Source organism: Oncorhynchus tshawytscha, linkage group LG33 (genome assembly GCF_018296145.1).
Source record: "Oncorhynchus tshawytscha isolate Ot180627B linkage group LG33, Otsh_v2.0, whole genome shotgun sequence".
NCBI lineage: Eukaryota > Metazoa > Chordata > Actinopteri > Salmoniformes > Salmonidae > Oncorhynchus > Oncorhynchus tshawytscha.
Genome location: NC_056461.1, coordinates 8,422,296 through 8,440,892, shown reverse-complemented (window position 1 = coordinate 8,440,892; position 18,597 = coordinate 8,422,296). Strand labels below are relative to the sequence as shown.

The 18,597-nt window shown below is 43.2% G+C and overlaps 2 protein-coding genes across 2 annotated transcripts; one reads left to right on the top strand and one right to left on the bottom strand.

The window, feature by feature from the left end:
• Nucleotides 1-204: 204 nt before the first annotated feature.
• march5l (membrane-associated ring finger (C3HC4) 5, like) lies at nucleotides 205-4,004 on the bottom strand. The gene is made up of 7 exons (XM_042311545.1): nucleotides 3,850-4,004; nucleotides 3,160-3,246; nucleotides 2,730-2,932; nucleotides 2,447-2,577; nucleotides 2,071-2,245; nucleotides 592-758; nucleotides 205-443 (listed from the first exon to the last, which is right to left on the bottom strand). Exons 2-7 carry the CDS (start codon nucleotides 3,186-3,188, stop codon nucleotides 267-269), a joined length of 882 nt encoding a protein of 293 aa, XP_042167479.1. The 5' UTR covers nucleotides 3,189-3,246; nucleotides 3,850-4,004; the 3' UTR covers nucleotides 205-266.
• A 5,747-nt stretch (nucleotides 4,005-9,751) lies between these two features.
• On the top strand, nucleotides 9,752-18,141 carry actr1b (actin related protein 1B). The gene is made up of 11 exons (XM_024397166.2): nucleotides 9,752-9,959; nucleotides 12,139-12,203; nucleotides 12,326-12,401; nucleotides 12,494-12,619; nucleotides 12,761-12,885; nucleotides 12,975-13,191; nucleotides 13,310-13,402; nucleotides 13,556-13,730; nucleotides 13,888-13,949; nucleotides 14,109-14,149; nucleotides 16,141-18,141. The coding sequence occupies exons 1-11, from the start codon at nucleotides 9,912-9,914 to the stop codon at nucleotides 16,241-16,243; spliced, it is 1,131 nt and encodes a 376-aa protein (XP_024252934.1). The 5' UTR covers nucleotides 9,752-9,911; the 3' UTR covers nucleotides 16,244-18,141.
• Nucleotides 18,142-18,597: the final 456 nt, after the last annotated feature.

Genomic DNA, 18,597 nt, shown 5'->3' with positions numbered 1-18,597 from the left:
AACACTTTCAAAGGAAAAAACTCACAACTGCATTTCTATTTGACAAGTTATCTGTTTGGAAACATAACACACCTCTTAAACACACCCCTTGTCTGAGTAAAATAACACTACATTGTGCTTGATTGCAGGATTCTCTTTGTGTGAGGTCAGGGAACAGAGAGGATTCTGGGAGGCTGTCAATCTTTTCTGCTCCAACTAATTATATCTCCGCTCTACCTCTCCATCCCTCCTTCGCCCTCTAGGGTTAGGGGGGGGGGGTGTTTTGTTCACTCGTTTCCACTATCCTCTGTGTCGTCCTCTCCTTCCTCACTCCGCCCCTCTCCATCCATGTCCCTCTCTCTCTCTGGGTAGTTGAGGATGTGGCGGTTGGCCTGGGTGAGGTACTGCTGCTGTTTGAAATACACCTTCAACACTCCCTTCATCACCACAAACGCTATACCACCCTACAACACAGAGGGAGAGAGGGGGAAAAAGAGAAGCATAAAACACCTGCCAGCCCAGACATTCTGTACAACACACACACACACACACACACACACACACACACACACACACACACACACACACACACACACACACACACACACTCACCAGAACGGTGCGTTGCAGAGATGAAGGTACCCTACTGAAGATCAGCCGTCCCACCAGGTTGGCCACGGAGGGGAAGATGAGAGCTCCACACAAAGTACGAGACACTGACAGGTGGTCCCCTCCATTACTCCCATCAGCTGGCACACGGGGCAACGGACGCCCTATACCTGTGTGGGATGGGTGTCAGGGGAGGAGAGAGACAAAAAGGAGAGTTAAAAAAAGAAAATGTATCAAGTGAATTTCATTTGCAGGAATGTACCACAGCGCCTTTGGAAATTTTTCAGACACCTTGAATTGTTCCACATTTTGTTAGGTTACAGGCTTATTCTAAAATTGATTAAATGTTTTCCTTCCCCCTTATCAATCTGCACACAATACCCCATAATGACCAAGCAAAAACAGGTTTCTGTAGCATTGAAGGTCCCCAAGAACACAGTGGCCGCCATCATTCTTAAATGGAAGAAGTCTGGAACAACCAAGACCCTTCCTAGAGCTGGCCGCCCGGCCAAACTAAGCAATTTGGGGAGAAGGGCCTTGGGCAGGGAGGTGACCAAGAACACGATGGTCACTCGAACAGGGCTCCAAAGTTCCTCTGCGGAGATGGGAGAACCTCCCAGAAGGACAACCATCTCTGCAGCACTCCATGAATGACACCTTTATGGTATAGTGGCCAGACGGAAGCCACTCCTCAGTAAAAGGCACACCTGACAGCACTCTTGGAGTTTGCCAAAAGGCACCTAAAGAGTCACTGGTGTGATGAAACCAAGATTGAACTCTTTGGCCTGAATGCCAAGTGTCACGTCTGGAGGAAACCTGGCACCATCTCAATGGTAAAGCATGGTGGGGGTAGCAACATCATCATCATGCTGTGGTGATGTTTTTCAGCGGCAGGGACTGGGAGACTAGTCAGGATCGAGGGAAAGATGAAAAGAGCCAAATAAAGCGAGATCCTTGATGAAAACCTGCTCCAGAGCGCTCAGGATCTCAGACTAGGACGAAGGTTCACCTTCCAACAGGACAAGGGACCCTAAGCACACAGCCAAGACAACGCAGGAGTGGCTTCGGGACAAGTTCTTTAGTGGCCCATCCAGAGCCCGTACTATAACCCGATCGAACATCTCTGGAGAGACCTGAAAATAGCTGTGCAGCGACGCTCCCCATCCAACCTGACAGAGCTTCAGAGGATCTGCAGAGAAGAATGGGATAAACTACCCAAATACAGGTGTGCCAATCTTGTAGAGTCATACCCAAGAAGACGCTGTAATCGCTGCCAAAGATGCTTCAACAAAGTTATGAGTAAAGGGTCTGAATATTTTTATGTATTTTCAACCATTTCTAAAAATCTGTTTTCTGCTTTTGTCATTATGAGGTATTTTGGGTAGATTGATGAGGTAAAAAACATTTGATCCATTTTAGAATAAGGCTGTAACGTAACAAAATGTGGACAAAGTCAAGGCGTCTGAATACGTTCCCGTGTACCTGGAACTAGCAGCTGTAGTTTAGAGGAGTGTCTCTGCCACAGCCTCAGTATGTAGTCCTCCCAGCGGATCATCTTGCCCAGGACCAGCATCACAGGGATGGTAGGTAGACCCATCAGGAGGAACAGAGGATCTGCTCTCTCCATCACATCCAAGCCCTTCTTATGGCCCACCACCTGGAGAAATAGGGGGAGGAGGGAGAGGGAGGGAGGTAAGGAGCGAATTGTGAATCTCGTGTTCTGTGTTGCATTTGGCGTTCGCAATGGATTCACTGAACTAGTTAGTAAGTTAGTGTTAGTTATGGTCAGAGGTTATGGGGTCTAGGGCAAGGGTATAATGGTTTGAGGTTCAGGGGTCAGGAGTAGAGGGTCTTGTACCTGCATGACAGTCACAGCTCCATAGGTGACAGCTGACCAATAGACTGTCCCCACCACCACCCCAGCAGCAGCGAATGGACTGGCCCGCGACAGAGCCCTGTCCACCTGCTGGAGGAAGTACACCAATGGCCCTGGAGGGGGGGGACAGACCGACATATACACAGTCAGTAAAATACACACACCTGGACAGAAGACACTAGAGTAGAACTACCTTATGTGTGTGTGCATGTGTGCTGCAAGTTGCCCATATCGGGAAAGACTATACTCTGTGTGTGTCAGTTACCCATCTTGGGGAAGACGATGCTGTACTCTGTGCCACACTGAGGGCAGCTGACAGCTCCTCCACTGTTTCCTTTCTGCTTCTCATCGAGCCAGCGCTGCAGGCAGGCCTGGTGGATCCACTTGGTACAGCCTTTACACCTGCAGGGGCTCACCCACTCTGCCACGCGGTCCTCTCTCTCTGTCGCAAAACACACCCAGCAGTGCCTGGACATACACACACAGTGGGAGACACAGGTGAATACACACAGACAAAGGACACACACAGACAAAGGACACACAGAGACAAAGGACACACAGAGACAAAGGACACACACACACAGACACACACACACAGACAAAGGACACACACAGACAAAGGACACACACACACAGACAAAGGACACACACACAGACAAAGGACACACACACACAGACAAAGGACACACACACACTTCTCAGGGGGCTCCTCTACACAGGCCATGTTGAGTCCGTTCAGTTCCTCTAGGTCCCTGTCTCAGCATGGGCCAGCCAGGAAGGACCTACACACAAACAGTCATTTTCACTTTCTCTACATACGGCATCTGGTTAAATTACAGACAACATTTACCAACTGTTTGTATTAGCTTCTTCTACATTCAACTAACTCACTTTTGTTTTGGCCAAACTTATAACTAATTTAGCTGTCTCGGCCATGCCAAACTGATATGGGGCGGCAGGGTAGCCTAGTGGTTAGAGCATTGGACTAGTAACCGGAAGGTTGCAAGTTCAAACCCCCGAGCTGACAAGGTACAAATCTGCCGTTCTGCCCCTGAACAGGCAGTTAACCCACTGTTCCTAGGCCGTCATTGTAAATAAGAAGTTGTTCTTAACTGACTTGCCTGGTTAAATAAATGCCCCAGTCAGTGAACAACTGCAAGCTAACCTGAGATAACGCTAGCTGGTTTTCTGTGTTTTAGTTAGATCATAAAATGGCATGTTGTCCATACAATTTGCCATTAAAACGTTTTAATCGCTTTGTGATTTTTGTTAAGGCCGAGATTGCGTCAAGTGTATAACGTTACCGTAAATAGAAAAATAGTTTAGTAGCTATGGAGGAATTCATAACTTCTAGTTGTTGTTGAACAATGACAGTGGTTTCTTACCTCAATAATGCCTCTATATAAATACCCCGAAGTACCTCACAGTCAGTCAGTTTTAAACTAGAGAATGACAAGAAAAGAAAAGAGCTAAATAATCTTCGTCAACTGCTTTATGTCACCACCATAAAGCAGACAAGAATAATAAAGTACTTCCGGGTTACGGATTTTCCTTCAGAATAAGAGTTAGGTCCTGTATAGTTCATAGCTGAATTAATAATTAGAGCGAAATTGTGCAGAATTATATATATATATATATATATTATACTAGCTATCATACAAAGAATACTTTCAAGTATTTCTATAACATATATTTATTTTATAAATATTGAGCCTAAATGGTGAACAATATTTTTGGTGCATGCACAGTGCACTCCTATCATTTAGAGAACCATACACCATTTCCTGTAGGTTGTCTTGCTGTAAATGGAGGTTCCATTCTACTTAGGAGCACTTCTAGTTTCCAAATCCACAGAGTTACACCCAGGGGAGCGTCACTGCTTGTTTTTCGGCCCTTCAAGAGAGTCCAATCAGCTGAAATCCAGTTGTTTTTTCATATCGGACTGAAATATTGCACTGTACGTAATCTATTGTGTGTCCATAAAACCAGAGCCCTAATTACTAGAGTCCCTAATATACAAAACAGATGAGTTTCAACCAAAAGTTTGCGTAGGGCCCCTGAACACTATATGGTACAAACATAGCACTGTAAAGGAAAAACTATTGTTTGTGTTCATCAAACCAGGGTCCAGTCTACACTTTTGTACAATCAATTTAACTCTCCGCTGACTGACTAATTCAGGACCAATTCTTATTTACAAAGGAACAAATAAACTACTTTAGCTTACTCTTTGTTTGCTTCCAGTGTGAAATAAAACACCAATCCATATCTTGTGCTCTTGACTTATGCTATAATGGTGGTGCCAAATTCCGACAATTAGCAGGTGGTTAGGTGAGAAACGAACTGCTTAAGCAAAACAATGGAAACAGTGTGATCAGTAGATGGAATGTTAACTGACTGGCATTCCTGTAAATGACTTACTTTTTCTAATGATGATGAGCAGGCTGCAGACTTTAAATCAGACTTTAAATCGGTGCAAGGCCAGCCTTTTGTAACAAAATATGCCTCGGGGTCAAGCGTTTTGGCTGGACAAATAAAAAATATTATCCTAGTAAGATCATGTGAATAGGTTAGAATTACGCCAATCATCAGATTGCTTATGTTTCTTAAAATGCCGGGGAAACCCTGTAGATTTGTGCCCAGTGTGCTGATTCTAGCGATGAGTGTTACTGTTGATGATCAAGTAACTTCATTGTGATATGTGCCATGAATAAAGCATGCTTTTTTTTAAAGAAATGTACTTGCATCTTTCTTGACTTTTTTAATGTAGTCATTTATTATTATTCTTTGTATATTTTCCGAAGTGTCCACCAGAAGGCTTTGACTTTTACATTGTAAGCTATTTTGGTATGCAATGCGTCCTGTGGCTCAGTTTTTTATTCAAACTCACCTGTTTTGTACTTTAGGGACTCTAGTGAGTATACTGGACCCAAGGTTTATGGACACACAATCAATAAATTTTCCTGAATAGTGCTATATTTGTACCATATAATGTCCAGGGCCACATTTTAAGCTGTTTGACCACAGTAAAAGTCTAGCAACACTTCCTGACCTAAGTTTTTGTTTGGCCACAGTAAGGCGTTCTATTCAATCTGTATCGCAGAAGTTCAGCGTTACAGCGCTATTGACATTTAAAGGCAGACAGTAAACGCTGCACATATCGGCTCAATCGGAAATTATCTTTACATTTCTATTGCGCAATCTGTAACGCTTCAGCAATACAGAATGACTAGAGCACTGAAGGTCCAGAAACACTTCCTATGGCCTAGGTTTTTGTTCAAACTCATCTGTTGTGTACAGGTACTTGTCTATGGCGCAATATATATGTCCAATATGAAAAACATACTGCATTTAAGCTGACTGGCCACTCTTTAAGGGCTGCAAAATGAGCAGCAAAGCTGTCATCAAGGCAAAGAGTGGCTACTTTGAAGAATCACAATATAAAATATATTTTAATTGGTTTAAACACTTTTTTGGTTACTACGTGATTCCATATGTGTTATTTCATAGTTTTGATGTCTTCACTATTATTCAACAATGTAGAAAATTGTAAAAATGAAGAAAAAAAACCTGGGATGAGTAGGTGTCCAAACTTTTCACTGATAATACATATATATATATATATATATACACACACACACTACATGACCAAAAGTATGTGGGTACCTGCTCGTCGAACATCTCATTCTAAAATCATGGGCATTAATATGGAGTTGGTCCCCCTTATAACAGCCTCCACACCTCTGGGAAGGCTTTCCAGTAGATGTTGGAACACTGCCGGGACTTGGTTTCATTCAGCCACAAGAGCATTAATGAGGTCATGCAGTGATGTTGGCAGATTAGGCTTGGCTCGCAGTCAGCGTTCCAATTCATCCCAAAGGTGTTCGATGGGGTTGAGGTCAGGACTCTGTGCAGGCCAGTCAAGTTCTTCCACACCAATCTCGACAAACCATTTCTGTATGGACCCCGCTTTGAGCACAGGGGCATTGTCATGCTGAAACAGCAAAAGGCCTTCCCCAAACCTTTGCCACATAGTTGGAAGCACAGATTCATTTGGAATGTCATTGTATGCTGTAGCATTAAGATTTCCCTTCACTGGAACTAAGGGGCCTAGCCCGAACCATGAAAAACAGCCACAGACTATTATTCTTCCTCCACCAAACTTTACAGTTGGACCTATGCATTGGGTCAGGTAGCGTTCTCCTGGCATCTGCCAAACCCAGATTCGTCCATCGGACTTACAAATGGTGAATCGGGATTCATCACCTCAGAGAACACATTTCCACTGCTCCAGAGTCAAATGGTGCAAGTTTTACACCACTCCAGCCGACGCTTGGCATTGAGCACGGTGATCTTAGGCTTGTGTGCGGCTGCTCGGCCATGGAAACACATTTCATGACGCTCCCGACAAACACTTATTGTGCTGACTCTGCTTCTAGAGGAAGTAAGGAACTCGGTAGTGGGTGTTGCAACTGAGGACAGATGATTTTTACGTTTCTCCTCGACGTTTCCACTTCACAATAACAACACTTACAGTTGACTGGGGCAGGTCTAGCTCAGGGCAGAAATTTGATGAACTGACTTGTTGGATAGGTGGACTCCTATGACGGTGTCACGGTGAAAGTCACTGAGCACTTCAGTAATGCCACTTTACTAAAAAATTTATCAATTGAGATTGCATGACTGTGTACTTAACTTTATACACCTATCAGCAATGAGTGTGGCTGAAATAGTCAAATCCACTAATTTGAAGAGGTGTCCACATACTACTGTATATATATATATATATATATATATATATATATATATATATATATATATATATATATATATATATAGTGTACATACAGTTGAAGTTTACATAGGTTGGAGTCATTAAAACTTGTTTTTCAACAACTCCACAAATTTCTTGTTAACAAACTATAGTTTTTGCAAGTTGGTTAGGACATCTACTTTGTGCATGACACAAGTAATTGTTCCAACAATTGTTTACAGACAGATTATTTCACTTATAATTCACTGCATCACAATTCCAGTGGGTCAGATGTTTACATACACTAAGTTGACTGTGGCTTTAAACAGCTTGGAAAATTCCAGAAAATTATGTCATGGCTTTAGTAGCTTCTGATAGGCTAATTGACATCATTTGAGTCAATTGGAGGTGTACCTACGGATGTATTTCAAGGCCTACCATCAAACTCACTGCCTCTTTGCTTGGCATCATGGGAAAATTAAAAGAAATCAGCCAAGACCTCAGACAAAAAATTGTAGACAAGTCTGGTTCATCCTTGGGAGCAATTTTGAAATGCCCGAAAGTACCACGTTCATCTGTACAAACAATAGTACACAAGTATAAACACCATGGGACCAAGTAGCCGTCATACCACTCAGGAAGGAGACGCGTTCTGTCTCCAAAAGATTAATGTACTTTGGTGGGAAAAGTGAAAATCAATCCCAGAACAACAGCAAAGGACCTTGTGAAGATGCTGGAGGAAACCGGTACAAAAGTATCTATATCCACAGTATATCGATACAACCTGAAAGGCCGCTCAGCAAGGAAGAAGCCACTGCTCCAAAACCGCCATAAAAAAGCCAGACAACGGTTTGCAACTGCACATGAGAACAAATATTGTATTTTTTTGGAGAAATGTTCTCTGGTCTGATGAAACAAAAATAGAACTGTTTGGCCATAATGACCGTCGTTATGTTTGGAGGAAAAAGGGGGAGGCTTGCAAGCCAGAGAACACCATCCCAATCGTGAAGAACGGGGGTGGCAGCATCATGTTGTGGGGGTGCTTTGCTGCAGGAGAGACTGGTGCACTTCACAAAATAGATGGCATCATGAGGAAGGAAAATGATGTGGATATATTGAAGCAACATCTCACGACATTAGTCAGGAAGTTAAACCTTGGTCGCAAATGGGTCTTCCAAATGGACAATGACCACAAGCATACTTCCAAAGTTGTGGCAATTTTGCTTAAGGACAACAAAGTCAATATATTGGAGTGGCCATCACAAAGCCCTGACCTCAATCCCATAAAAAATTTTGTGGGCAGAACTGAAAAAGCATGTGCGAGCAAGGAGGCCTACAAACCTGACTCCGTTACACCAGCTTTGTAAGGAGGAATGGGCCAAAATCCACCCAACTTATTGTGGAAGCTTGTGGAAGGCTACCTGAAATGTTTGATCCCAAGTCAAACAATTTAAAGGCAATTCTATCAAATACTAATTGAGTGTATGTAAATGTCTGACCCACTGGGAATGTGATGAAAGAAATAAAAGCTGAAATAAATCATTCTCTCTACTATAATTCTGACATTTCACATTCTTAAAATAAAGTGATCCTAACGGACCTAAAACAGGGACTTTTTACTGGAATTAAATGTCAGGAATTGTGAAGAACTGAGTTTAAATGTATTTGGCTAAGGTGTATGAAAACTTCAGACTTCAACTGACTTCTGACTTTAATTTCAAGCCTTATTCATACAGTTTGGTTGAATAGAAATACATCATATTTCATAATTGTATTATATTTGTATTGTGTATTTCAGCTATTTTTACTTTATTGGAGTATACAGCATTACTAGTTGTTTTATGCCCTCTCATGATAATTACTTTTGGGTATAATGTTGATTACATTTTCGATGACATATAGTTTAATTTAACTGGTTAAACAAAATTGTAAGTGCTAACATTTCCTCACAAAATCTTACGAATTTTTACCATTTGTATAATTTTTTACCATCGTCATTATAATACTTTTATTTTGAAGGGAAATCGCCAAAGTCATCGCGTTATTCTTTCTAGGTCTTGCTTTTTCTTGCTTTGCTTCTCAGAGGTCTGAATGTCCTACTGACCGCCAAAAATCCTTACCTCAGTGCCAAAAATACACAACAGTCCGAGGCCTGTCATGGGCTCTCTTCTGATTACAGATACTTTATTCTTAAAGGGAAAGAAACACTGTCATTTTTTAAAATCTAAGCATTTTTGGGTGTTCTGGAATTTACGATAGATACACTACACATAACTTATATTCAGTAATAGCTCATTACCAATGCTAATTAACCATGATTTCAAAAACATGCACATAAATATAACTTGCTCATCTAGTCATCTTGTAAAGGGAGCAAAGTTGATTTAGCTGAAGATAAACGTATTCATGAAGATGATGGAAAAGCCAGCCAGCCAAAGACGGTGCACACGTTGACAAGCCTGAATAGAGGGTTTAACAGTGAGCACGTAAACTCCAGCTGGCAGCATTGCGATTGGCTGTTGCCAGTGTCCGTCTAGACAACCAGACACCATGTTGGGTTGTGATCAAAGCAAGCATCGGCAGCGAGTCGCATGAGCCCAGAGTGACAGGGCGTTATTTACATGATTAAAATATCCAATAGGCCACATTTTATTGAAGGAATTATTGAAACATATCTTAAACAATCAGTTCGTCATGGAGTCCTATGACATTATAGCTAACCAGCCGGTTGTGATCGATAATGTAAGTATGATGTCACTCACCCACACCCTGACTTGCCGCTAAATGACTAGCCAGGAAGGTTAGCTAGCTTATTGTGTCGGAAGCTTTGTTAGCTGACAGTATTGAATACTAGCTTGCTATTCATCAATATATTCCAGTTGCACCTAGCTAGTTAGCTCTTCCCATGTGCATGGCGTGTAGAATGTCTCTTTGTCGATTTAGTTTTGTTGCATTGCATAGCTTGTTAGCTAACTTGTGTGCTGTAGAACCAGCTTGCGAGTGCTAGCTATCCAGCTTACGTTACGTGGTTTTTCATTTAAACGCTGTATAACGCTAACTACATCTCCAGCATATTTTCTGTGCTGGAAGAATAACAAGATGCATATGATAAAATTATAGTCGCATCAGCTACTAGGTAACTAGCTGCAACACCGGCTAGACACATTGTTTCGCCGGGAGACGAACCCCACCTTGGCTTGCTAACGGCCATCTATGCTGAGTCGTTCCATGTCATTTCAGCAAGCCATGACACCCACATCTCCGGTTGTTCTGATATTTCGTTGCAGTAGTTAGAAACCGATAGGATTGACATTCCTGAAACATTATTTTCATAAAATGTCATTTTGTCCTGGAGAAATTAAGCTATTTGATTGCACCCAAATTGGACATTTTTTGTTAGACCATTCCTGGTGAACAAGCAACCTATTCGACTAGAGGAGTTCTAATGGTTTCAATGTTATGGTCTCTGATGGTCTTTAATGGTGAAAGTCCCAAACACACACTGTATAGTGTTTTTGCAATTGGTGTTTTTTGTTGTTGTTGGTAAATGTCACTAATCACATGCATATAGAGCTGTTTCCTGATAAATAAAAAAAATTGGGAAACGTAAGACTGCCATTATTTTATTAGGGTTGTCACAACATTTTTGCACCATTTGTGTTTTATTTTAGCCCATTTATCCATCAACATTTTGGGCTTGTTGGAAAAAGTGTTCATATGGGAATTGAATAGGGATAGCCCTCTCAGAGAGCTGCCACTTGTTGGACTATTCAAGGAGAGTTGGGTTGAAGTTTTAGGTTGCTAAGAGATGGGCAAACTGAATTGCTTTCATGGCGGACTGGCTTGAATTGAGCTAAATCGATTGGTTTACCATCTAAAGTTGCAAAGGAAATGTTGTGATATATTTAATACACACAAGAGTCCAGCCAAATGGCTAGTGTGGTGGTATAGCAGAAACAATGACCTCTAGTGGTCAACTTGGTATAATGGTAAATATTGCAAGCGACTTCAATTACACATTCTCCGAACAGGAGGAAAAACATCACCAGATTTACAGGGAATACATTACATAGTATGGAGAAGCAACGCTCCAAGTTACAGCTTCATACTACTTGTCTAACATACATACCTTATACTGTTTACCGGTTGTTGGAGTGGGATTGGCGTGGGGAGTATGTGGATTGATTTTGACAATTTTGGGGGGATTTTTAGGGAATGCTAATTGTATCTGTTAGTTGCTACATCAGCATTTTAAGAGCAATCTGAGATGGTGGGTGTCAATCCATTTTCTTATGTTTTTTGAAGTGGAACGACCCTGATGCTAGCCCTGCATTGCCAGAGAAATTTGCTAGCTAGCAGCATTAGCAAGCGCTAACTATCGCCATCAGTCTCTGATCATGCGCCTTAGGGCATACCAGTCTAAAAATGAACAACCTCAATCCAAAAAAGACCTACTTGAAAGTGCATTTTCAATTTTATTTGCTAGAATATTTATCCTGAATGAGTGTACTCGACCTTGCAGGTTGTTGTCACCGTAGTACTACCTGTGTCATCCGTTGCCCTGATTAGCTCCGAGGCCTGTCATGGGCTCTGTTTTTAAAGCTATACAAGTAGCATACTGTTTTACTAGAATGGTACTCAAACCCTTATGAAAAGTTGAATTATAAAGAAGGGACTGTGATGCTGCCATGACCCAGCAGACAAAGGCTGCAAAGTGTAATATCTCATCCAGAGAGGGATGATGCCTTCTTCAGCTTCAGGCGGTGTCTTGTGAGACACACACACACACACACGAGGAGTGCTAATTGCATTGAGTGGGGACAGACAACACAAGCCGTTTTTAGCTCAATATGGACCCATTTCACTCCTCTCTGTTTTAATTTCTACTCCTATTTACCTATATCGTTCTTTCTCTCCCCAGGGTTCAGGCGTTGTCAAAGCTGGCTTTGCTGGAGACCAGATCCCCAAATACTGCTTCCCCAACTAGTAAGATCTCCATTTTTACTTATCCTACACCAACAACACACCACTGATATTCAGTCAGATAGCATCCAAGGGATTTGTGTTGGTTTATGACTCTGTTGTGTTCCACTGTGTGCGTGATCCAGTGTGGGCCGTCCCAAGCATGTGCGTGTAATGGCAGGAGCCCTTGAGGGGGACCTCTTCATCGGACCCAAAGCAGAGGTAGGCTTCACACCATAGGCTTACACACACAAAGAGTGGGCCTGTCTCAACAAGCCTCTATCTAACCCTTCTCTTACCCCCTCCCCTCTCAGGAGCACAGAGGGTTGCTGTCAGTGAGGTATCCCATGGAGCACGGCATAGTGAAGGACTGGAACGACATGGAGAGGATCTGGCAGTACGTCTACTCCAAGGAACAGCTGCAGACCTTCTCAGAGGAGGTGAGCTCTCCTCTCTTCACAACCTCATTCCTTGTTTTGGTGGTCATTGCCGAACAATCGACCACACGCTTCCTTCAGTAGCCACGGTCACTGGCTTTAGTCACAAACAATAAAACTGTCCTTCTCTCTCCTTCCCTCCAGCACCCTGTCCTGTTGACTGAAGCTCCCCTGAACCCCAGTAAGAACAGGGAGAAGGCGGCTGAGGTTTTCTTCGAGACCTTCAATGTCCCTGCCCTCTTTATCTCCATGCAGGCAGTCCTCAGTCTGTGAGTGTGCTTCACTGTGTGTTTGTGTGTGGTAGTGTCTCACTCACGCTTTTGTGTGTATGTTATACTCTCATACCTCTCTTGCTCAGCTATGCGACAGGGCGCACCACGGGAGTGGTGTTAGATGCGGGCGACGGGGTGACCCACGCGGTGCCCATCTACGAGGGCTTTGCCATCCCCCACTCCATCATGAGGGTGGACATCGCTGGCAGGGACGTGTCCCGCTACCTCCGACTGCTGCTACGCAAGGAGGGCTACGACTTTCACACATCCGCCGAGTTTGAGGTGGTTCGCACCATCAAAGAGGTACGGGACGGACTGTGTGCGTGTTAGACCCACACTCACACGTGTCACAAAACAAAAAGAAACAGGGCTTTATAGCTGTCTATAGGAATGTGTCGATAATGTGTGTTTCTGTCCTCAGAGAGCCTGCTACCTGTCCCTGAACCCGCAGAAGGATGAGACTCTGGAGACTGATAAGGCCCAGTACACCCTCCCTGACGGCAGCACACTGGATGTTAGTGTTTAACACACACACACCTGTTTTTTTGTTTTCTTTTGAAGGATTACAAACATCAACAACATCATAATCACCATGATATCCCTGAGCCTAATCTCTGACACCCTGTTGACCCTAACTTTGACTTTTGACCTCTGCCCCCCTGTCCAGATTGGTCCAGCCCGGTTCCGAGCACCAGAGCTGCTGTTCAGGCCAGACTTGATCGGAGACGAGAGCGAGGGGATCCACGAGGTGCTGGCCTTCGCTATCCAGAAGTCTGACATGGACCTCCGACGCACACTCTTCTCCAACATCGTACTGTCTGGAGGATCCACACTGCTCAAAGGTTACACACACACACAAACTGACTGCTCAACATCAACTAATACCAGTATGTTGTGAATGGGAAGTGGTTGTTTTCTCATGTGGTTTAAGGCTCCTTAGCTCAGCATTGCACAGAAACACACACACCCTGTTAGCTAACATAGTCTTTTCTGCTGTAGGCTTCGGTGACAGGCTACTAAGCGAAGTGAAGAAGCTCGCTCCCAAAGATGTGAAAATCAAGGTATAGTAGCTAACAAGTTCATGCCCAGGGGCCTCTTCTTGGCCAGAGCTCAGCATGTTAGTATATACGCCTGTGTTTTGTAGCATATGTTGGCAGGATGTTGTCACATCAGCAAACCCCTGCTGACTTCCTGTCTCCCTTGCTCTGTTTCATGTCTAGATCTCCGCCCCTCAGGAGAGGTTGTACTCCACGTGGATTGGGTAAGAGATCACCACACACACACACACACACACACACACACCAGGGATGCAAACTCGTCACTTTATTGGCGGTGTTTGCCGTTTTGATCTCAGAATAGGCTGTCCATGTAGATCCGAAGAGGGGGGGGTATGGAAATCATTGACTGAGCACAGAATGCATCCCTACGCATTCTAATAAGGGAATAGCATGACGTCAGATCAGGATCAGTGCTCCATTCAAAATCACGTGTGTCCGCTGTGATCAGCCAGCTGCATCCTCTACCAACCATTACTCACCTGCGTCTCCCCGTCCACTTTTTCTGTGCATCTTTAAATCTAATTTAGCCGGCCGGCGAGCCGGGGTGTGCAGAAACAGACTGTTACATGTGTGTAATTATTGGAGCAGCTCGAGCAGATACATAGTGTCTTTTCATTTTGCCTCTTTAGCACAGACCAGTCTGACTAGGCTCCGCTGTCACGCAGCCTCTGAGTGCCATAGAGGGAAAACAGAGCACAGACCAGTCTGACTAGGCTCCGCTGTCACGCAGCCTCTGAGTGCCATAGAGGGAAAACAGAGCACAGACCAGTCTGACTAGGCTCCGCTGTCACGCAGCCTCTGAGTGCCATAGAGGGAAAACAGAGCACAGTGGCGGTCAAGCTTGTGCTTTTTACATCGCTGAAAACCGTATGTCTCCTAAACCATTCAAAAGTTATGCTCCATTTACTGGAGCTACCTTTCTACCACGAATTCCTGCGCGTTTTATATAATTTAATGAACCGTGGCGTGGGCTGTTTTCAAAGGGTTTTAGAAACATGAAATCATATTAAAATCTGTTCATATTTTTACATTTTCTGACAAGCGACAACTTGAAAATTACCATATCTTAAGTGTTCATACTTTCATAGAATGCTTGGGAATGACGTAGAGTGAGGCATTTGTGAATATTCTATAGCATTATAGAGTGGGAAAGCGGCCGTGCGTTTGGAAAATTGATAGACACCAAGGTAAATTAAAACCTAATAAAAACATCTGTCTTGTCCAGGATCTGACTCTACACAGACCGGTGCGCCATATCCAATCAGAGCTACAGTAGTCCTATTTGCAAATAAGCCATACGCAACACAGTCCTGCCATCATTCACTTTGAACTGGACTGTGTGTTTACAGGCAGTTGGAACAGCGTGACATTAGATCATTAGAACGCATTCACCAAAAGCCACAAAATACACCTGAAAATATGTAAACACCACAGGAGTCCTCTTACTTTTGGGAACTTTACAGTCTTTTTGCTCAACCATGAAAAGTTAGGCTCTCTCTCCCTCAGTTTCCTATCCACATCAACAAGATGAACAACTAATGTTAGCCAGAGCGAGATGAGCTAAAATCTAACGAGTGAACAGTAGATAAACCCTCAAACTTTTTCCGCTCGAGGTTGGCCGTCAAAATAGCACTGATAAACGATGGGGAATGGTAGCCTGCTCGCCATTCTGCAGCTTGCTTGCCAATGCATGCTTGTCACCCAATGCATGCTGGTCCCAACCCACATTTGAATAACTGAATGGGAACTTGCCTGCCTCCCTGCCCATTTTGACCGATGCCAAATACATTGGATGGACAACTAAGACATATGCTAACTGCGGATAACAGTCGTTCGAGTTCAGCATAGCTAGCTAGCAAAGTGCTTCATATGTCTTGCTAGCTAACCATATGACACCTGCATCTCTAGCTGTAGCCGCAGAAAAACGACATGGGGGTGAAAAAGTCTCAGTGTTTGTAGCTCGCTAAATAAATGGCCACACAAATAGATTACCTAGCCTATTAGTCACGTTATGACTCATTTGTGATCATTGCTAGTTTAAATGTGTTGACGTTTTGTCCGTTTTTGTCCAAAATATTGAGTCATTGAAACTGAATCCCTAATGGCTGGAGGCAGCAAGCAATGTTCCAGGCCAGCTGTGATTTACGACCTGATGGCACTCACTCACCTCTCATCCCTCTTGTGTTCTGTGTAGTGGCTCCATCCTGGCGTCGTTGGACACCTTTAAGAAGATGTGGGTCAGTAAGAAGGAGTATGAGGAGGACAGAGCGCGGGCCATCCACAGGAAGACCTTCTAACACCGCGGCCCTTAAACTGCTCTCCTTAGCTATCTGTCCCCAACCTTCCCTCACACTACCATCCAATGCTCCTGTATCAGCCCTCAGTTGCCCCACATTACCAATTTGCCCCAGATAATTCCAACTTCCCCCATATTGCCCTCCATTACCACGCCATACAGCCCAGTGTCTGCCCCACCCCCTGCTGGCTCCCCGCCCCTTTGCTTCCCCCATCCTCTGGCCAGGGGAGTTTCTATATACACCCTCCCTCAGTTCAGCATGCCTTTTGTTGCCACCCATCGCACCCATAGGTGTAGGGAGAGAGCAGGGTGCCCCTTCAGGTAAACCTGTGACTCCATCACCTCCTCCCTCCACACACACACCCCTCGAACCCTAAAGATAACCCTCACACACCCAGGGCTGTGTGGGCATCTGTCAATACTGTGGAGTATCTGTTTTTCTGTTCTTAAGGGGGCAATGCTATACTCGACCCAACCCTGAAGTGTTTATATTACTTTCCTATCTACCCTGTACGATACCTAGCATCATATCATTCAGTGACAATGAAGGTGAATATTTTTTTCTTTTCTCGATACTGTAAGAATTTCATTCCAAACCGAAGAGATTGACTTTTGCTTTTTACAATAATTTTTTAATATTTCGGTCATCACGGTTACAAATCACCATGTTGAAGTCACCGTTGTTTTAGTTTCCATTTGTTGAATTAGTTCGTATTGGAATAGGTCATGCTGCTCTGTGTGGTCTGGGGTAAAGAATACCACTGTGTTTGACATTGGCTCATAAAACATTAAAGGAACTTCTCTCTCCGCCATCCCTGCTACAGGTGTTTAACAACAATGACTACTGGACATGTTTAGACGGTAGCGATGTTTAACGCTTCCTTATATTGATGTGGCAAAATATAAAGTATCTCCATTCAGTTAGCTGTGTTTTGTGAAATGGTTTGACAACAGAGGAGTGATGAGATGTACCCTCCTCACTCAGTACAAAACCCAATATGGGGATTTAGACATTGTGACCATTACTATTTCTAATTGACCGTTTAAAGATATGAAAGCTAAACTTGAATGCCTTATAAAAAATGTCTGACAAAGTGCTGTCTGAAAAAGTTTGCATTTAGGCCAACATCAGATGTGTTCCAGTTATTAGTGCTCTGTGTTGGACAGAGAGACTGGTCTGAGAACTGTGTACCTGGACAGGTTACATTTTGAGGTCTTAATTCTCCCCTAACCACTGAAGCAGGGTCAGATTTATTCATCATCCAACTGGTTAACCTTCAGATTGTTTATCTGATCCTAAACCTGGGTTGAACTCTAATCTCAGTGTTAGCGGTCAAGGGAAGGCCACTGAGATCCTCCTCCGACAAAACATTGTAGTTTTTCATCTCCAAAGGCTCCATTTAAACCATGGTGGGGATTAACTGTTAAATATGCAACTGTTATTTTAAGTGTATGTATGGGATAGAAACACTGAGCGATGTTTAGTTGCTATAGACTGTAGTAAGACCATTCTCATAATAAGCATGTAGAAGCACAAGATGGCAGAGTATTATCAGTTGGTTTCTACCATCTATTCCCCCTCATGTACCAGTAGAAGTCTGGATGTTATTATGGCTAAGCTGGGTTCCCTGCATCTCATTGGCAGTAAAGAGGTTGTGTCCGAACCTGTGTCCGCCTTCCTTCCGTGCCCCGACACCGGGAAAGTCCACTTTATCATCTGGGTGTTTTTAAAAAGGTTCTAAACTTCATCAGCCTTGTGTACAGTGGAACACTTTTCAAAAAAGTCAACGACTAAAGAAGATCATTAAATACAGGAATAAAAATGTACAATACTGTTTATTCACGTCTTTTACTTTTCATTTTGTAAATTCAGTATAATAAATAAGTTAATGACTGCTGTTGGAGGTGTCTGTGTTTTATATAGAATTAATTAGAACCATAACCAACAGGCTGCTATGAAGTCTTTTTGACATTGTGACCCAGTTCAGTCATACCTGGGTCACATTTTATGAAACAAACAGACATAAAAAGGCTTTATAAGGCATTCATTCGTAAGCTCTACACAAATGCTTTACAAAGTCATACCACACTTATAAGTGTCCTATTAAACAAAGTGCTCTCTGGATCTTTTCTCACTTACTAAAAGGTCATCCATGGAGAACAGAAGGAGGCTGCAGTGGGTTTATCGGTCAGAGATAAGTGCTTTGTAAGTGCGGTACAGTACATGCTTATGAACATCTAAACGATAACGTCTGTTTCCTTGTACAGCACACTTCTACCTTCTCATGCACAGTAGTTAGGATTAATAGACAATATTAATTCTGAATATGAACTAGTTCTAATGCATATTACAAT